Source organism: Epargyreus clarus, unplaced genomic scaffold (genome assembly GCF_041222505.1).
Source record: "Epargyreus clarus isolate Ecla_fem2 unplaced genomic scaffold, WU_Ecla_fem_2.2 ptg000021l, whole genome shotgun sequence".
Taxonomy (NCBI): domain Eukaryota; kingdom Metazoa; phylum Arthropoda; class Insecta; order Lepidoptera; family Hesperiidae; genus Epargyreus; species Epargyreus clarus.
Genome location: NW_027332228.1, coordinates 1,261,843 through 1,283,709, shown reverse-complemented (window position 1 = coordinate 1,283,709; position 21,867 = coordinate 1,261,843). Strand labels below are relative to the sequence as shown.

The 21,867-nt window shown below is 31.9% G+C and overlaps 1 protein-coding gene across 2 annotated transcripts; it reads left to right on the top strand.

The window, feature by feature from the left end:
• Window positions 1–827: 827 nt before the first annotated feature.
• LOC140751039 (uncharacterized) lies at window positions 828–21,617 on the top strand. Of its 2 annotated transcripts, XM_073084853.1 has the most exons (6): window positions 829–989; window positions 13,043–13,092; window positions 15,019–15,297; window positions 18,817–19,225; window positions 20,557–20,647; window positions 20,969–21,617. In XM_073084853.1, exons 1-6 carry the CDS (start codon window positions 960–962, stop codon window positions 21,148–21,150), a joined length of 1,041 nt encoding a protein of 346 aa, XP_072940954.1. In that variant the 5' UTR covers window positions 829–959; the 3' UTR covers window positions 21,151–21,617. The 2 variants fall into 2 exon arrangements, with proteins under 2 accessions (XP_072940953.1, XP_072940954.1); XM_073084852.1 differs by lacking the exons at window positions 15,019–15,297; window positions 18,817–19,225; window positions 20,557–20,647; window positions 20,969–21,617 and adding an exon at window positions 13,526–15,012 and having other exon boundaries at window positions 828–989.
• Window positions 21,618–21,867: the final 250 nt, after the last annotated feature.

The window sequence follows — 21,867 nt, the reverse complement described above, 5'->3', positions numbered from 1 at the left end:
TTAACTTAAATAGGATTTTATTGGTATAATCACAACCTAATTGGTGACTTGGTTTTATGCGTATTCTATTGTTTCAAAATAACTTATTAATAATAATATACTTCTGTCATTATGTAGATATTGTAGGTTATCATTTTCATGATATGTTTAAATTGTTAGTTACCATATTTTCTTATCATCACTCACAAGAATTAAGACTTCCTCACCTACATTGCAAGTATTTATATATTTTAGCCAAGCGCTGGATACGAGACCTTGGCTCTATAATAATATAAAAGCCTATGTCATAAAATTATTATAATATATAAATTTAAAATTTCAATATTAATATTATTGAAATTGAAATTTCTCATTATAAAACGGTATTATGAAAACAATTATTATTGAAACAAAATACCTCAAGTTCTTCACATTAAAAAAATAATTGCAACAAAAACTAAAAAGTGAGATGTGTTCGTACCATACATTATATTTGAATTTTTTAACTGTTATAGTAAACAGTTACCTTGGCAGGCTTTTAATATACTATTTTTAATAAAATTCTATTATTATACATGCATATCTAAAATAATTACAAAATCTATAGTTGAAGTACAAGAAAATTTATTCGTTGCATGTCAATAACTTATCATAAAATTATATCGCGTTTTTTCATATGTACTTAAGCCTAGCCAGCTTGACCTTGAAATCCAAAATATGAACATGAAAGCCAGTAATTGAATTACATATACATTAATTAATGAAAATAGGGTAAGAGTGAAACGTCTTATCAATCTAGTCAAATGTCAAACATCCACGGTATTTATTCAGAGAGTGGACGCGTAGTAAGGTACAGCTTGGAGCAAAAGGCGCCCGCGACATCTCCCGTCGCCAAACACAACACAGCTGTGTTAGGGAGAGGACGTGTCGCTTAGAATATTATTTATTTTGTTTATTAATAATTAAAAATATATTACACCATGGCGGTGAAAAGCTTGCTTGGATTTGGGGTGAGTTTGGTTTTGGAATATTTTTTCTTAAATTCGAAAAATTGCAAAATAATTAAAGTATTTTCTTTAACATTGAAATTGAAGTTAAAAATTTAAATTATCTAAATAATTTATTATACATACATTTAAATACAATAACTAATTGAAATAGAAAATTGAAAGTTTTTCTAATGCGCTAAATTTCTATGTATATTTCTATGTTTCTATAAATATTGTATGTTATTTCTTAATACCACTGATTTGTATGTATATTTTTAAATAATTTTCTATTTAAATAGTTCTAATATTATATTTATTCTTTTACATTAATTTTCAATAATAAATCTAATATGAATAACAAACAAAATTATGAATCATACAAATTTAACATCTTTGAGAGTTTAAAAAATTATGTTTGAATATCTGTCCACTCACTGTAACGACTTAATATAAGATAAAATAAATAAACATAACAATAACATATGAATATATAATTTTAATACTACATAAAATTTATTACGTATTGCAGATTATATGAGTCATATATTTTGATTTGACATTTACGCTCAGAGGTCAATCACATTCTATTCTAATAAGATTTAAAAGCTCGAATCGTTGTAACGTATTTGTGTTTACAATTTAAAAGTTCTAGTTTGATTTATGACAAATAAATCGTGTTCGATGTTTTTTTAATTCTAGGTTTTCCTTTTTGGAAATCAAACTAAATTTATTTTAAATTCCAATTACCGTTAAATTTAAATTAAATTTAATTTATCATTTTTACCCCCAACTAAATTTCTCGTCAATATTCTTTTTAAAATAGTCATTATCATTATTCTTATAGTGTATTTTAGAAATAGTATAACATAATAATAAATATGTTTTAGAATATAATGGACACAACTTTTTTATATTTTTAGAAGATTAACCTTCAAAAAAGTTTTACATATGAAACAAATACCTACATAGCTTAAATGCATTACTTAGATAACGTCAATAAACGTTCATTATAATAATTTTAGGCACGAACTAGGACAGTTCAAATCTCTTTCCATACAGTGACAGATGTTTAAAACGAAAGTGGCCATTTGTTTTAGACCACATTGAAAGTATTAGTATAGTTAGTGGGCTTATTTACATAACTGGTTTAATTTTGTCTACTAAATGTGTAGGTCACGGGAAGGACGAAACGATCCTATAATTATATTGGTCGGCACTTAAATTTCTCACCATTAAGTGTTTTAAGCTTTTAAAGAGCATTAGCCGAAATATTGACGCGCGCGACAGCATAGCAATCAGTATACCATGCAGAGGGTTCAGGTTCGATTCTCGGTTAAGAAAAAAATAGTAATTCGCATTTAAAATTTAAGTCTTAATGATACTTGACATTGACAATCTTGTAACGTGAATGCAGAATATATTGTAATTCATAAAAAGTTTTTGTGTTAAATTTTAATTTAGTCTCAATTATTTACTGACACTGTCCATATTAATATTTCATGTACCGATGTATTATATGCAATAATATCTTTTTTTAATCCCAAACAAAAAGGAAGAGTTTATTATAAGTTTAATCTCTGTAAGTTTCTACAAGGCGTTTCTATAAGGTTTTCATAAGGCTTTACAAACCCTTACTCTTAGTTAGGGAAGTTAGTGGAAATCGTAGTAAATGAAGTACTCATTAGTTTTGATGTTAGAAGATATTTTAAGTATTTTATTAAATATATGCTATAATTGATATAACGTTCCATTAACTAGAGTTCCATTAAAATGTAGGTACTTACGTATAACACTCAAGAACATAAAAAGTATAGTACCTTCAAAGATAATGTACTGTACCGTTAGTGACCAAACCATTGGTATGTTTATCAAACAAACACATGCTCGGCTGAAGTAAATACCCAATTGAGGTAGTTGACCCCTTGGATGTTCAAAATATTCCAACTACACTATTTTAGTACATATGTTATTGATATTCGAAGGTCAAAAATAATACAAAGTCAAGGTAAAATTTTTCATGAGATATTTCTGTTATGACAGGCTAGTGATGTTTATTTCCGGTAACTCGTGCCTAGAATCGAGATTTGATTCCCATACATTAAATTTTTTTTAACGCATATTTTATCTTTGAGGATCTTGTCTAATAAGTGTTAAAGATCTGAAGGGTTAAATTTTGAAAGGTCTGATTTAAAGAAAACATGGATGTAATATTAGTTCGAAATTAGTATTTGGATTGCGTGGGAAATCGTATTTATATGATACTTTGGGCTCTCACTCTTTTTGTGTTCACGGGAAGCTTTCCTTCCGTTAGGTCAAGTAGTAGTCATCCAAAATATGGTATTTGTCACAGGAAATGAATCATAAGCGTAGAATCTCCTCTTAACAAAATAATAAATCCTTTATTTGGGAATATAGCCAAGTTTATACAACTGGTAACTACAAGTATATATTTTTCCTTTTTTTATTACAAGATAAGTTATTATACAGTCCACCTGATAGTGGCAGTGATAGCGACAAGATTTTAAATAAGACAGAAGTTCTTTCTGCAATAGATGTCACCTTGAGGACCTTTTTTTCTTTTTCTTTACGAGGGGGCAAAAGTTACCCGTTGACTTGGGAGCGACGCCGGGTTATGTGGGATTTTTACCACACTGAAACCTCCCGGTGGCCGCCCTCAACGCTTGTTGGAGAACTCCGACCTAGTCTTAAAAAGTAGGAACGCTTCTATAATCCACCTCAAAGAGAACTCCATTCCTATCTAGGGTTGAATATAGATTTTCATAGGCGACAGTACCACTTGTCATCTAATAGATCATTTTCCATCTGACGCCTAGTATACCTAGGCGTCAGATGGAAAATGAAATGACCGCGTAAAACTGCTATTCCGCTCTGAATATAGAAATGAATCGCGTCGCCATAGCAAATTCTATGACTACACCTGCTTGCAACAACTTCACAGACTATATCCAAAGAAAAAATATACAAGAAAACATGATTTTTAAAACATACCAAGTTCCATAAAACCCATTATGAAGTAGCAAGACCATTCAATTACGGTTTAATTACGAAAAGGAAACAAAAATAAAAGCCACTTGTGTAATAAAAGACTACTAGTAAATTGAATCAATTGATTGGTGCCTCTAAAAGCTTGATTAATTACTATAAAAACGCTCAAACAACCACGTCTTGATTTAAATATTTATATTTCTTGCAGTTGTAAAGTTGATATATTATAACAGGTACGTTGACATAAAAATATAATTCTATAATGAAAAATTAAAAACTATATTTAACGAAACGACTTAGAGTATTCATGGAGAGGTATAGGAATTTGTATAGATCGTAACTGATCTATTAAGTTAAGCAACTTCGGGCGCGGTCGAGAATTGGATCGGTGATTCGCATCAATATTTGTTTTATCTCATAGAGACAATATATAATATGTAGTCATCAAATTATTATGATAATTATATTTTGGTTTTATTGTGTGTGATTTATATTACGTGGGTCTTTCTTTTTTCCATGATGGTAATGTACAGCCTTAATCCTGTTATATTTAATATTATTTTATTTTGAATAATTGCACAATCCTAACAAATGTCTAGCTATGTGTAAATTATGAATTGTTAAACAAAATTAATTACGAGGAAAAATAAATCAATACTTAAACACGAGTTTTGGTATAAGCTAAGGTAAAATACCAAAATATTTATAAGAAATAAGATATAAAAGTTTTGAGGCGCTGCATTTGGTACTTTGATTAATTTTCTCAAAAAATATTAGGATAAAAAATTCACTTGGCAAGTACGCGATTAGAATTATTATTCGTAAAGGTAATAATAAAAGCAGATGAATAAAAAATCTACTCTTGTTGACTGATACCTTGAGGTCAGTGACATGTGGTCAATATTTGCGAATTATCTCGTATTATAATTTGTCCGATCCATTTTAGTTTTATGGCCGTTATCCTCATTGGATACGATAATGGAAAAAGTTTTACCATAAATTTGCGGATGATGAGTTCGGCTTAGTAAATCGATAGCAATTCTACTACTCGGATACAATATAAAATAGTAATAGCTTCATTACCAATAAACATTTTAAATATAAATTATTCGTTTGCAATTTAGTTAACCTATTATGTAAATATTTATTATTCATTTACATATTATTAGAATTAAAGGGTATGTGTAACATTAAATATATGTATTATGCGAACGGATTTTAGTTTAATTAAAATGTTATATTTACAAACTCCATAATATATTCACAATTACAACAATACTAGTTTCTTTTAATTTCTGTGAGACAGTAAATTAAATACATTAAATATTACAATCAAATGAAAATTATTTATAAAAGTAATTATAACATATACTAGTACTGTTTCAACTACGGTTGGTACTTTTACAAGTTGAACTAAAACAAGCTGATTGGATTTAATCCAAGATATAAACTCCATTGTTATTGTCAAGTCGTAAGCACAGTTACCATAACTAAACCCTCCCTTAAAGCATCTAACGTCCAATCGTAAAACACTGTCAACCCACTTTCTAGCTGCATTAACAGTGAGAGCAGTGCAGTGTCAGTATTAATAGGAAAATAAATAAGATAGTGTCACTGGCATGCAAATTGTTTTTCAACGCGAATGAGGGTAATGGCACTGTGGTTACTGTGGAGAGATTTGACCCCCTGACGGTTAGTTGGCACCAGGTAACTAGAACTTGCTCTGAAGTACGTTTTTTTTATAATTATCATCGACCCATTTCTATCCCACTGCTGGGCACGGGTTCCTCTCAGAATGAGGAGGATTAGGCTACCGCGCTGCCCAAGTGCGATTTGGTAGGCTTCACATACCTTTGAAAGCTTTTTTTGGCTTTCTTTCAAGAGCCCGGGTTTCTTTACCACTAGGCTATCACTATTTTTTATAATACTGCAGTAAATGAGCTTAAACCAATCTGATGGTAAGTGATCAATAACCATGGACATCTGTGACCTACTCAGCTGACGGCGATCACAGATGCGTTACCAGGTCTGAAGTAAGATGATCGCCTCTTAATTTTGTAAGTCATTCGGTATCTATACTCTTCCACCAAAACACAAGAATTGCTTCACACTCGAAATAAACGTGGCGGTGGCACCTTTCCAGTCGAACCATTCTCATTCTACCATGCCATAAACTTTTTACCTAAAATATCTTGTATTTGTCTTGTTATCTTCTGTAAAACTTACTTTTCGGTCCTACATTAAACGAAGAATGCAAGATTATATCTCCAAAAATAATTCGATGAAATTTTATATTAATTCCACCAAATTTTACATGTACAACGACAAACACGGCAAGTGCAATAATAATAACCATTTCAATAAATGCACAAATGCTATCTATATTTATTTATCAAACACTTGTGCATATCGTTATACTTACATTACCATTACACGCAGGCTTTATAATGACTTCAAACTTTCCAAATAATAACTATATAAGTACAAGAGAAACGAAACTCTACCTCTCTAAAACTGTATGTAGCCATCTTTGCACTGCATCTTTGTGACCTTGAAAAACATCTTTACAAGTTCAACGGGCGACCGACTTTCTACCTTGACCGATTCGTATCTAAATTAGAGTCCACACTGTATAGAGCTCTACAATGACTCTACTTCCACTCTACAATTTCTTTCTTTAACTACCGGATAACGCGTTGAAGTCTTTTATTAGTATTGAAATGGTTTTGTGCTCTACTTTTCTTTTTGCCTTCCTCTTTTAACTCTGTTATTAATTATAGTATTTCTAAGCCGTATTTACTTGGCGTTTAAGTAATGGAAAAAGAGTAAGATTATTATTTCCTTTATTTTAACCATCACAACAAGTAAATAAATTATTTACAAGGACAAAATGTAATATAAGAAGGATCCAACTTATATGTCAGCTGGTCACTGCCACCCACGAACCTCTGGATCCGAATCCACAGAAGACACAGTTCTAAATTGTATCATAAATCCTTTGCTGCCCATAAGACTTGAACTAACATGCCATACACACTATTATAACACTTAAAATAAGTATTGCAATGCACGAATACTTTCTATTAATAATTCTGGTTAAAATGACGCGGGAATAAAAAAAAAATCCCGCGAAATATAAAACCGATACATTGACTTATCTATTTTTAACAATTGTCGGTATGACTTTAGTTATACTATTGCCTTCTTCTAAACAGACTTTAAAAACTGCAAAAAGTTCAATCAACCACATAATATAAAGTACACTACGTACTCCAAAACCACAAGTGTCATGTACCGTAACCCCATGACGTGTTATTTATCTCCTCCTCAGTCATAATTACTGCCTTTAGTTGATTGATACCGACCCCATTCATAGAGATTTTATAGACAGCTCCTTTTATTTCCACGAAGAAATGCCGCTATACTTAAACAAAAGAACTTTAATGAAGCTTTTGTTTTGTAACATTTAAGACTACATAATTTAACAGTTAAAAGTAGAATGGGATAAGTACTTATATTTATGATTAATGACGAGTGTAAAATATTAAAGACTATTAAACGAATTAATTTGTTAAATTAATGATGTAACCATAACGATTTTAAATGTTCCCCACAAATGTCTTTAATAGTGATTACAGCATAAAATTACAGTAAATGAGTGACATAAATAAAAAGTCATTACTCATGAAATCTTAAAGATAATCTCATAAAATTCATTGTTCGATCAATGCCACCGTCATACCTATTTTATCGTTAAGCAATCCTTGCATTTCGGAAGAAATGTGGGGATGATAATATACTGACATACCGTAAAAGAAGCGACGATATTTAGTCAGGAGTTGCACCGAATCTTTAATCGCTTTCAGTAGAGACTCTATATCTATATCTATATTTAGGGACTAGGGACTGTTATAAACATGTCGATAGACCTCAGTGACCATTTACAATCAGACGAACTGCACGCCATTTAGTACTTTTATATTATAAAAAGTCATACACTTCCTTGCCACATCATAAACTTCCTAAATCACCAAACCCACGAAAAATAAATCATAGTTACTATAGATCAATTACGCCTAGTTTAATAAAGCAGCCTTCAGTTTCCTCGTTCCCTAAACTAGTTTGATTGACATTTGAGCGCAGGAGAAGGCGGTCCACTGGTCATTTTTCTTTTTGTTTGAACCTGTTTGGACCGAAATGACCATTTTAGTTTGCTCCTTGACATTCAGCTGTACTACGAATTTGATCTACATTTGAATCTCACCTTGATTAGTTAGCGGAATGGCTGTAACAAAGCAAAACGTAACTTTAGTGCTTCATTACTCATATCCGGCTCGAAGGACCAAGTTCGATTTTGAAAATAAATTTACGCGAAATATAAATTTAACCACCTTAAAATAACGACTACATTAATAATTAATATTTATTCCTCATACAAAATAATAAAAGTCTCCAAAATTTTAAAGTAAAATATATTATGTTCCGATACTTGTTCGCTCACTAGTTTTCGGTTGTTAATTAAATATTTTTTACTCCTATTACAAAACTCGTTTATCAATTCAAAAAGTCATCTCCTCTGTTCTGACTATTTTTTTTTTTTGTTTTATCTAGCAACTTTAAAACCAATTACGACGGAATTCGTGGTAAGCTTTTACAATAAAATGTTGATTATTTATATGTTACGCTACTACGAAATAATATAATACATACAATACATAATATAAGTGATGACATAATAAAATATCTGACTTCCACCGATACTTGTCGCGACTCTTTTGAACATTTTTGAGGATTCGAACTTATGTTTCTATAGTAATTGTTCCTTAGTAACAAAATAATAAACAGAAATAAATCCTTGATCGTGCAACGTACCGTCGTCGAGTACCTATTTGCTTGCAGGCATCTGTAATGAAATCTATCTTGCAAATGTCGAAGTTTAAGAATATTAAACTATGCATTCCAACTAGAACATAACAGTAAACGTATCTGAGACTAGCTTTACAATACTTATATTGAATTACAATATGGGTCGTTTTTAATCTAAGTCTTAATTTTGTGTGCGTGATTTCCTATCGACGACCGACACATGTCATCGACTCTTGCCACCTGTCGGCAAAATTAATTCTTGTCCAAGTTTTTACCCTACAGGCATCTTTGATACAGGCTCAATGTGTTTTAAATGTAGCAAACAATTCATATGTAAAGTCAATAGGATAATCTCAAAAAACTCCATATAAAAATGTTTAAATAAAAGAAATACACGATAGCGTAGCTTTATTTAAACAACAACATAGTTTGAAAGAACAGTAAACTTCAAACGATAAAGGCAATCAAAGTTAAAATTATAAAGCATATGTATAATAAATCAATTTGAACTAAACTAGCAAAAAGCGCAGCTTTATAAGGGCTCGCGTATCGTGAATGGTATATTCAGTTTAAGATCCTATATCAAAGATGATGTGGTCACTTATTAATTAACAATAAATTATTAAATCTACCTTTCGTCAGAAAACCTATGAAGAGCAAAGCTTTCTTTGATCCAGAACCAGAACCACTTTAAATGCTTGTGGTGGATAACTTATATTAGATCCATTTTTTGGGATTGTAATTTTTTTTTTGCGATTTATCCTTGGTATCTTTTTACTCTTGAATTTAAACTCCGCCATACTTATAAAATTATTGCGTCTGATTTGCAAAAAATATTTTTTAAGTATATATAGGTATAAGCTATTGTGGATGTCTGAAACGCAGTACATTATAATCTAATCTGGGGTCTGTTACCAATCAACAAGAGGGATACATTCCGTAAAGCTGCGATGCTAATGAGCTACTAATTAATTCTATTAAATAACATTTTTATCAATTGTTAAATTAACTATTAAATTTATGAATTAAATTTATGAATTATGTGTGTGGCCTGCTCAATTAGTTTTGTATTTTCTTTTATATTTCTACCTAACATAACCAATTCTATACAAAACAGAAACGAATTTCCGTAAAACACAATGTGATAGTCGCTAAATTGTAAATTTGTCACTGGGCTTTTTGTCACAAACAAAGTATTTTTTGACAATGGAAATAAAATTTGCGGTTGGATTCTAAACGGGTAGTATTTAAACGAGTGACTGCAAATAAAAGTTTTGAATGACAAAAATAATGAATTTTGGTTATAGTATTACTAAGGGAGCAACTGGCTGCGAGTGACGAGAAATCAACAGAACAGCAACTTACAAACATTAATTTGAGCGACCTAATATTTTTCTAAGTGTAAACATTACGTCCTGCGTTTTATTCAATATTTAGCAAATGTTTTTTTTAATACTGAGCAGCATTTTATTTTAAATGAAGTGTTTCGAATACAAAAATCACTTTTAAAAATACTATAATAAGTAGAATATTGTGTGCTCATGTCATTGATCATGAATAAAGGTAAGGTCTGAATTCATACAGATTGGGCCCTGCTCGCTTCGTTTTATATTGTCTTATATGTTCCAACCTAACCTAACCAATTCAATTACAAAAACCTAATCTATCTTAATACTAAAGTTGCCTCTCTATATTTCCAGTCGCTCACTTAGTAATGTAGTCGCACAAGTTATTAAAACAGTATGTCATTATCAGTCGCTAAGTTTTTTTTATTTGATTGTTTTATAATTTCCCACTGTAAACAAAAACTTAGATTAATCGGATATGTGGAGTTTTTGAAACTGCACTGCGTCAAAACATTTATAATATCCAACGAATATTATAAAGGCGAAAGTTTGTGAGTATGGATGGATGTTTGTGCCTTATATTAATCTGATTTGAATGAAACTTTACAGTATTACAGTCTATAAGTACACCAGTATAACCTGGAGAATACAATTCATAAAGATCTGGCTATACTATACTTAGTTGTCAGAGCTATATTGATGTACCTACCATACGATGATACGTAAATTTTATATGAATGGATTAATAGTAATTAATTAGATACATTTTCGGTACGCATATTGTAAATACATTAACTTTTTCTTTGACACTAAATAAATCGGACGGATAGTTTAAATTAAGGTGGTAGAACCCTATGTGGTTCGACTCCGGCGGCACCACCGCCACACCTGGCATCTGCCTCATAACAGCAGCGCTGTGTTCTGGTTCGAAAAGTGTGGTAAGGGATACATCGTTTTTCGAGGCGTTCCAGCTTAGTCCAGTTTAGTCCAGGGGTAACGGCGCATCTGTGGCCGACCTCAGGCAGGAATATGTAATCCTCTCTGGGTTTGATTGCAGATGTCCATGGACGGCTGCAGCCACTTACTACAGTTGGACTGCATGCTCGTCTGCTACTCATATATTATTAAAAAAAAAACTTATATGAGACGTTCCAGTTTAGTCCTCAGGGGAGCGGCGCTTCTGTGGCCGACCTCTGTTAATTACAGATGTCCATGGGCGGCAGTAGCCACTTACCATCATATGGACTGTATGCTCGTCGGCTACTCCTATATTATAAAACCAAGAAAAACTTGAAACAAAACGCTTTTAAAATACACCGGTGAAACCTCGGTGAAACGCTGCCACGTTAGCATTTTCATATTTTTGATTGACATAATTATGTCATAATTCATATTCAACATGACGTTTTCTTTTTATTCCGCCATTATTTAAACAAAAATAATCCAAGTCATACAGCCATCAATGTTACACTAAATTTAAATTTGATAAAAAAGTGTTTTTTTTTTGTGTACAAAACCTTATTTCAATCGTATTGGTCCAATCTAGACATGACATAGTTACTTAAGCTATGTTAAGTTTCAAATTTATAAGCCCTGTAGTTTTTTCAAAAAAGGGATGGAAAGCTTGCAAGATTTTCGAATTATAGAGGACTCGCTTCGCTCGCCCTAATGATAGATTAAGTTGCAAATTTATTTACTATACATATGCTTTTTATACATATAAATGAATCCATACAAGAGAGTCATATAGTTGTTTTCGAATCACCGATGACTATCGATCGCTTTATTCAAACGCCAATCACATAGCAACTTCACAAGCTGTAACCTCTACGTGAATGCATAGTAACTAACGGTGCAAGTCCAAAAAAGTGCGTCCTACTAAATTTCCTTATGGAGAGATTTATATTTTGGAACACCTCCAAATGGCCCAATTTGAGAAGGTCACTAGGACCGACAATTTAGTTTTGAGGCATTATTACAGATTTGAAATTTTACCAGTAAAAATTATGCCTTGATTATATTTTTTTGCCTTTAGACTTCCACGTCTCGTAAAATATTTAAATACAAGTAGGTAATGACAATCAATAATCTTAACGAATTTAATATAAATTTATATAATGCCAACGTTTTTGTTTTTCGTCTTTTTGGAATTTAACGGATAAAACGTAATAATATGGCGTGGTTGACAACCCTACCGCAAACTCATATCTGCGGTCAGCTGTGTACATTTGTGATCCGTTAGAAATAACCATATTGTTTGGTGTGCACAAATTACTTAAAAGGTTTCTAATTTTATCAAATTGCATGATCAAACAACTATTGTGGGACATTGACGTTTACTTACTTACAAGGGACTTTAACGTTCCTTCCTTTCCGTTTTATGAGTACCGAATTTAACCAAATTTATTTTAAAAGTTTTACTTTTAAAATTAAAAATAAACTTAGAAATAATTTTGTCATACCTGACTATATTTGCACGCCTTAAAGGCAAAATAAGAGGATATTGTACTTTGTCTTACATACACGCATTGTACCTTATTTAGATAGAGATGTAATAAAGATTATGATTATGAACAAATAAATTAAAATTAAATATAAATTCATTTCATTCAAAATTGTTTTTAGTTGAAATGACAAATTTACTAACCAAAAGACCAATCCTATTTAAAACCTGAATAATGAATGAACAAAAAAATGTAATATCTCTTTCATCTGATTTGATTTTAATCTCTAGAAATACTCAATGAAATAGCAATAAAATAGAAGAACATGTTAATTCAAATGCAACATATGTCTAACATATATCTTGTATGTTAATTAGTTTTGTTTTTAATTGCATTCCTTTTTAATTTTCAGTTCCTGCTCACGTGTTGTCTATTGGAAGTCTCGTCACGACCAAATAACGAGTGAGTATAAAAACAAATAAATAAGGATTAATTAATACAATATCTAATACGGAAATGAAACTGGTGTCATTAATCAAAAACAATTTTTACTTGATGAATTGAAATCAGTTTCAAATAATACGGAGTATGTAGTTGTTAACGGTTATGACGGCGGTGTTAATAGAAGTGTATATGAAAAAACGTTAATATTCACGCTTGATTTGCAAATACGAGAGATGCACTTTACACAACTAACATGTATGTAGTACGGCGTAATAACTCAAGAATGAAGCTACATCTTAAATGAAAAGTTCATTCGGTTATAGCAATGGTTCAGGTATGTTCATTATATTTAAGCTTCACACTACTGCTTTTGAAAACAATAATGCTTGGGCGTGGTATTGAGGTATGTACTTTGAAACTTGTACAGTAATAGTAATTTTAATTATTTCAGATTGATGGAAATCCAATTACCAATAGATGAACCACAAGAACAGAACCCAGACAAAGTTGGCAGATCTGTAACCTTTACGAAAGATCCTCCTAGAGATGTTTATAACCCGAACACCCGAGAAATAATCGAAAAGATACAAGCTATCAATGATGGCCTAAAGAAACCTCATAGGCAGCAAATTAATTTTAATAAACCTCCACAACCACAGGGAAGTTATGTTATCGACCGAAAAATGCTGGAAAAAATACAACAAATAATAGCAGCCGATAAAATTAAGCCTCTTTCCGAGGCAAAACAGTATGAGGATAATTACCTTAACGAAGATTCTAATGATTTTAGAAGAGAACACTCTAGAGCTTTGCAATCAATTTCAAACACTTATAATCAACAATCAACGCCTCTTTCACCTTTTCCTTACATCATGAATATACCTGTTTTAGTTATGCCATCCCAAAATAATATGAGATACGCAAACAATGATTTAAATTCTATTCAATCCACAAATTTTCAATCTCGACAAGAACAACCATCACCATTCCCATTTCTCCCATCGTTCTCTAACTTTCAGTGGCCATCCCAGTTTCAATGGCCATTTGCCAATGTATTTCCATTACTTATAAAAGATCCGTTTATTGGTTGGCAACAAGGCGGTGGCTGGAACAATTTCATCGAATATGGTCAAAACGCTGATGTATGCGCTAGAAAACAAAAGTCAATGAACTTGGACACTGAGGTATCAGAAGCAACAGATAAAGATGATGAAATAAACAGGATTTTAAGGGTAATAGCTTCTTCCCAAGAAAATATACCAAATGAGAACAATCATGAAGAAGAAACCGAAGAATCTATTGACCCAGTGAATTATGTAAATAGTAGACAAGCTCGTGCTCTTAAGAAACGCACAATTACTAATAATGCCCCCGTTCAAGAAATTGAAAATTCTAGAAAAGCGCAAAAAAATTATACACCAAAACCAGTTACACGTAACCCATCTAAAAAGGTTTACACCGATGAGGAACTTCAAAGCATTAAAAATGCCGCGGATGATGACCTTCGATTTAGTGGATTCGATTGGTTCGGAAATAAGAAACCAGTTGCACCGAGTCCAGGATTCTTTATAAATCGACTGAGAGTACGGAAAGGTGGTGTGGCTATCGCAGGTCCTGGAGGTGTTGCAACTGCTGGAAAAGGGGGAACGGCAATTGTAGGCCCAGGCGGATTAGCTTATACTCAACCAGGCGGCTTGGCAGTTGCAGGGCCGGATGCGCGCGTCATTGCCTTATCGTCAGCGACAGATCTCAATTCCGTCGTTAGTCGGCTTCGAGACTTAAATGATAGTTCAATGCCACTTCAGCAACCAATATCAGAGGGAACAGAAGTCGCTAAAGGCCCAATTATTTATTACCATCCCACCGAACAAACATGATCCTCCCATCCAATCCAGTCTAATTTTATTTTTTGACTTTTAACTAATAATTCTTTTTCGATAATAGATTCGACACTGAATGGATCTACTCGCAAAGAAGCAACCCAAGCAATGATAAGCCTGATGTCTACCGGTATGACGGCGAGAAGTTTGTTGAAGGGGACCCTATGGACAATACGTACGTGCTGCACCTGCAACCGGAGGCCCTTGCTGTCAGTGGCAGTGGAGGCCTCGCTGTAGCAAATCCAGAATCCCACGTGGCTATCCGACGGAATGAAAGCGGTACTGTTTTTCACATGCCCAAAGCAACCGCAGTGGTGGGCCCCGGCGGTATTGCCCACGCACAATCTGACCTCTATCTCTACGACTTCGATATTAATGAAAATGACGGTGATGGTTTAAGTTTTTAAAAGTCTGAGCTTCGGAAAATAATTTCGATATCCATTGAAGCTGTTTTTCGAAATACTAATAAGGTTAAGGTTACGTTGTTAAGAAATTTATTATGAAAATAAATACAAAAATACTGTTCTTTGTTTTATTTCACCATCAACCCTAAATATGTTATAAGAGTGTAAATTAAAAACGCACATACACTTAGACAGTATCATTTATAATACAACATCTACATAACAAAAGATGTATACTTTGTACGACTCTATAATCAACTTTTTATCACCTTTTGGCTATTTTCATATAATTATCATTTACAGTCATTGACCCTGCTATTGCAAAATGTAAATGAGTCGTCTATCCTATTGCTTCCACTAGTCAAAAAGCTCATAAAAAGATAACTTGTTACACCTACACAAATATGACATGACAATAATGTTTATCAATATAATAATTGTCACATATCCTCTAAGTTATGGTGCATGTAGGATGCTGATTACTGATCATCGAAGTCCAGACAATCTGTATGTTAAATTTAATTATATAAAGTATCCATTTAAATTTATGTAAGGTGGTATATAAGTATAGTGCTTTTAAACATATTTTTAAATCATACTCCTTATTTAAGATGTAGAACAGTTAAAGTCTCTTAAATTACCACCATGTAAGTAGTAAATGGGCTGGTATTGTGACAAATAAATAAAGATATATAACTATCAATAGTATTATTAATGTTGAGTGGAAGTGTCGAGTAAAAATGTGATTTGCAGTCTTCTTTGAAGTCACAGCTCATCATAGTTCAAAACTCGCACCGTAGAAACCACATAGTTATTGGTACCTCGTTCAATAAATTTAGAATTGATTACAATGTGCCCGTTGGTAATAATTAATCTTATTTAGCGTACTACGATTCAAAGTTTGACAAAATTCGTAGACTGCCTAATTTTGAACTTAGGCAAACATTTATTAAGATCTCCAAACTTATTGTAAGACATTGGAATACCTTATATGATTAAACTATTAACTGGGTTGATATAAGCAATGAGATAAAAAATAACGAAAATAATATAAAATATAGTATGCTAACTTTATCGACCATAATACATGATTGTTATTACCCTATCGATAACAATATAAAGTGGCTCAATAAGTAGGTTATTTATTCCTTATTGATAGGCACATGACATTTAACGAAACCAAGGTTAACTGGTAAGAGCATCATAGTAAAAAACCTTAGGCCAGAAATATTGAATTGAGATATGCTGTAGGATGCCATTTAATCTTTTCATAATATATTTTCACGAGATACATTATAGTTATTTATTATATAAGACGTCATAGGGTAGGATATATATATGGAATAGACTTCAGTAAAATTGCTGTATTGTAACTAAAATTCAGAATTATGTCAAATTTTAAGTAATAAAACAGTTTTAGAAGTATATTTGTCATTGCAAATTACCCTATTTTATTATTTTGCGACCCGCATAGCGGAGCGATCACCATCCCGATCCGACCATCCTAGTAGCGAAAAATTCTAAGTCTATCGGTCCGACACACAATAGGTTCTGCATTCGATCCCTGGCCAGACAAATGCATTAAGATGTCTTTTCTGGGTCTGGGTGTTTGGGTCGTCTTTGTATGAATCCATGATACTCATGACACAACAAAAATCTTAGTGTGGCTATTAGCGTAGAAAGCATTACTTTTATGATTATACTCATTAGTACTTACATAATTTATATTACTACAGGTACTACAAATATATCCAGAGCCAGATAAGAAACCTGATTAAGGCCTATGAAAAATTTTGATTACATGACAGATAAAACAGGTTGGGATTGAACAACAATACTTTAAACAATAAAATTTAATTAAATGTTCGTAAAGTGAAGAGTATCTTGATCAAACAAGTTTTTATACGATGTAAGACAACATACTGAAGTCATATATTTAATGGAAGAAATAACATATCTTATACGAAATGTGTTGTACATAATTATAAAGAAAACGATAAAATGTACAATAAAAAGAGATTCTCAGTTGGGGTCGTGTGCCTATTTAGTAGAAATAAAAATATCGGAAATGACATATTACATAATTATATTGTATAGTTATCTCATTTCATAATTTAGACATCTGCCTGGCCTCCTCGAAATCTGGACCTTATGCAGAGCCTGAACACTGGCCCCTACAGGTCCATAAACATCTTATACATATTTTGACTCGAGAATTATTTGAATTGTCATAATTATATTACTGACAAAAAATAATAATTCCTGACAATAAACTTTACAACACCGACATAATTATTATTATGAGTGTAGTTTTATGGAAGGTTGATGATATGTTTGGCGTTCCTGACATTTCAGAAAAAAACATCGAGCAACTTAAGAGCAACCTCGGGACAGAAATAGATGTGGCTTTATGGGACGACTTCATGTTTTATAGTCCTGGTCTATTAATATAGCTACCAACTGGCTATTATAGCAACACAATTGGGATGTACCTAAAAGATTTTTACTATGCTCTTTAAAATTAAGTTTTAAATTTTCCTTTTGTTTGCTTCCACCAGAAAAATAGTACAAATTCTAGTACCCGTATTACTATCGTGTACTACTATATACACGTGTACTATATATACGTGTGTATATCTTGTTGTTACTAAAATTAATCTTACAACTTGATAATAATTATAATTATTATCTTACTTTAAAGTAATACATACGAAAAGTACACTCTGTGAAAAGCGCCTGTAATAAAACAGTACGCAATGTTTTATAGAGACAAACCATAATTATAACTCGCAATATTGCGAAATGATATAAGAGACATTAAATATGAGATAGAATATGTGAAGAAGAAAAAGAAAACAAAAATTTAATTCTTATATTTTTTTAATGGGACGAACCAAAGCTTAGCATCTTTAGAAATAATTTTTAAGAGTACTTCTTTCCATAAAACAAAGGTTTATGGAATGTTTATGTCATATGTTAGATGACGCTCTTAGATACGTACCTGTTACAATAACATAAAACTATTTATTAAAGGAAAAAGATTTCTCAAAGGGAAGAGGTCATTTTTTCAACACATACAAATTATGTAAAATAATATTATGAAAATAATTTATAATATAATAGCAACTTATTGATCCACATATAAAAAATAATTAACCAACGTTAATAGATTGAAAAAATAAACTTATGATTGATATGATGATTTTACTAAATTTCTAGTCATATTGATACATGGACTAGTCCAGATAACAAAATTAATTACCGGAATCGAACCAGAATCTTCCTTGAGAGATATCAATACTGTGAACTATAATAACAATACAATTATAACGCCGGTCAATAATTATTATGCTCCTAATATTATAAGGAAGGAAACACAGACATGTATCTAAGGTATGTAGAAGGAAACATTTAATTTCGAATTTAATGTTTTAAGTAGATTCGTTGTTACGTTTCAGAGCTTCTATACAATATCTCCCCTTCTACGGCGGCGCCAAAGGTCAATATTTGGAAGTCAAAAAGGACAATAGAGGAACTGTCTTAAGCGAAAAAATCGTAGCAGAAGAGAGCATAAGCAGTGAGAATGTAATCAAAAACAGCAACGATAACTTGCTATCGAGAGTATTGGCAGCAAATTTGCAAAATCTGAAAACGTTATCAACTAGCCTGATAAGGCTGAATAATCTGGGAAGGAAGGTTGGGTCTCTAAGCATGAGTGACAAAACAAGATTCAAGAACCAGCTCTCGTCTCTCGCAGAAGCAGCATCTAACACGATTAAGCTGATAGAGGAAGTGGGTGACGATGTGTCAGTTCTATTCAAGAGTAACGCGACATTGAGAAGATATGATGACGCTGATGAGGAAGATGTGAGTATACTCCTATGTAAAACTCGATAACAGACTGTTGAACTACGGCTAAGTAGGCACATGCAACGTTAACGTAACGTTAACGTAACGTTAACGTAACGTAACGTAACGTTAACGTAACGTAACGTTAACGGTAACGTAGTGCGGTAAGAATCCCACATAACCCCGTGCCGCTCCCACGGCATAGGGTACTTTTTGAAGGTTTCCCCCTCGTAACCAAAAAAAAAAAAAGGTACATGCAACGTTGTATCATTAACATAATATTATTAAAATGATTATTAGTGAAGAATATTAATCTAGGTTTATTATGAAAAGAAAGTAATAAAAGAGCATACAATCCACTTGTCTCTGAATAATTATTGCTACCCGGAGAGAAATCAAATAGGATTTAAATCAAATCAAATCAAATCAGTTTATTTGTGAATAAGGTCATTGTTAGTTGTTACACATTTTTGTTACATAGTCGCTTATTCTGCCACTAACTGGCTTACAAATATACATGTCATCTAAAAACTATTATTATAATTTTAATTCTAACAATTCTGACATTCAATATAACTTGATAACAAATTGGATTACTTATTTTTATCGCTCAAAAAGGATTTTAAACTATAGTACCATTTATTAATTAGATTTGTTTTTTTTTTAGTTTATTTTTAAACGCATGGATATCCTTGCAATTTCGAATATCATCTGGTATATTATTATATATATTTGGTGCTCTTCCGTACAAGCTTTGACTTAATAAGTGTGTACGAGCAGGCAATAATGTGAGTTTATCTTTGTGACGCGGTCCCTAACGGAACTGGAACTCTTTAGGGTTACTTTTTACGAAAACAGCACATTCGAATATGTACAGTGAAGGTAAATTTAAAATATGTAGTTTTTTAACATGTAGTTTACACGAATCTTTGCTTCAGGTTACACATTGCTCTGATGCATTTTTTTTTGTGCATTGAACGCAAGTTCTCTGTATGTGGAGTTTCCTCAAAACATAACTCCATATCGTTGTGGCAACGAAACCATGATATGCTGTTAATATTTATTTTAAGTCGACAAAATTTCGTAACTTTCGTAACATGTATGAGAATTTACACAACTTAAATTCCACCAAATAATAAATTGGTCATAGATACGTTACTACTTTTCAAAACTAATTTGGAATGTGTAAAGGTCTATGTCTTAAGTTTCCAAATCAATATACTACAGCGCTTAACAAGCACAGTTACTTACAGCAATAAGTTATAAACAGAGGTGGCGAGGATGTCACTGCAGTCGAATAAACATTACTTTAACATTTTTAAATAAAAATGTTTATGGTGTGTTTTCAGGTTGGTGAAGAAGGCATAGCTATCGAAAACCCTGAAGAACCTGACAATACTTGGGACAACGGTGGTACTATCGCTGAAGCAAAACCTTACGGTAAGTTAGCAATCATTATAGTTTCTAACCTAATAGTCGGAACGTTGATAGGCTTTCGTGTAACCTATACAGAATTAGAAGGCTATAAACTATCCAGCTGCCTAACAAAAATTGTAGTCTGCGTGCATGGCCTTGCAATCCTAATGAGATATAGTTGACAACAAAGTTTGAACTACTGTTTGATGTTGATTACGATCAACCGGTGGTGATGACCAACTACTATAATATCTTTACTTGCTTAAAATGTAAAAACAAATTAAGTACAGAACCTTATTTGAAAAACATCTTGAAGAACGAAAACACTTTTTTTTTCATTTTCAGGTCTAGCAGTGATTGGTGAGAATGGCTTAGCTGCGTCCAGGCCAATGGCGACCGCGGTGGCGGAAAGAGGAGTGGCAGTGGCTAAACCTATAGCCACGGCTATCGCAGGCATCGACCCTATCGCTTTGGGAATCAACTTCCCAGTGAACCAATACTCCAGGGCTAAAGGACGGATTTACTAACTTGTTAAGACATGTGCCTCAAGTACAAAAAAATATTGAATTTCCTATTAAAACTGTTTTATTCTTAAACCATAAATCATGAAGATTTCCATGTAAGCTTCATCAGTAACATTTTTTTGTAGATAAGTTTCGAATAATATGTCTAAATTTATCTTTATCCGAAACATGAATTTGGACATAGTATATTTATTCTGGTAGGAAATCGGGACCTTATATATGGCAAGCCATGGTTATTATAATATATTAACAGCAATATTTTAAATATTAGAGAAATAAATAAGATTTATGCAACAGCTTTGTCATATAACTAACTATAAAATATAAGTACAAATAATAATCTTCTCTAACCTTGAATAATTTTAGTATGAGTTAGAGTATTGTAGAAGTTGGAATATGATTAAAATAGATTTTGTAATATAGAATGTTTTGTGGTATCCAAATTCAGTAAATATAATAGGACCAATAAATCTCGTTTATAATCAAATATAATAAAGAATCGACATAATATAATAATTCTAATCGCAGTAATAATAGAATACCAATAATATATGACATCTAAAATATTATTAACATACAACATTAACTTTTTATACATTAGTCAATATTAATAAATATCATCAAATGGCAATATTAATATTAATTAAATATCCGAAAATGTATTTCTTACATTAACCGCTTAATTTAACAGATCCATCACAAGATTTAATAAGTACCTAA

What these genes read in the sequence shown, in the direction of transcription:
- LOC140751039 (XM_073084852.1), top strand. Translation starts at nt 960, where the DNA reads ATGGCGGTGAAAAGCTTGCTTGGATTTGGG. An exon ending in AAAGCTTGCTTGGATTTGGG is followed by an intron (nt 990 to 13,042) that starts GTGAGTTTGGTT and finishes TTTAATTTTCAG; the next exon opens with TTCCTGCTCACGTGTTGTCT. An exon ending in TCGTCACGACCAAATAACGA is followed by an intron (nt 13,093 to 13,525) that starts GTGAGTATAAAA and finishes TAATTATTTCAG; the next exon opens with ATTGATGGAAATCCAATTAC.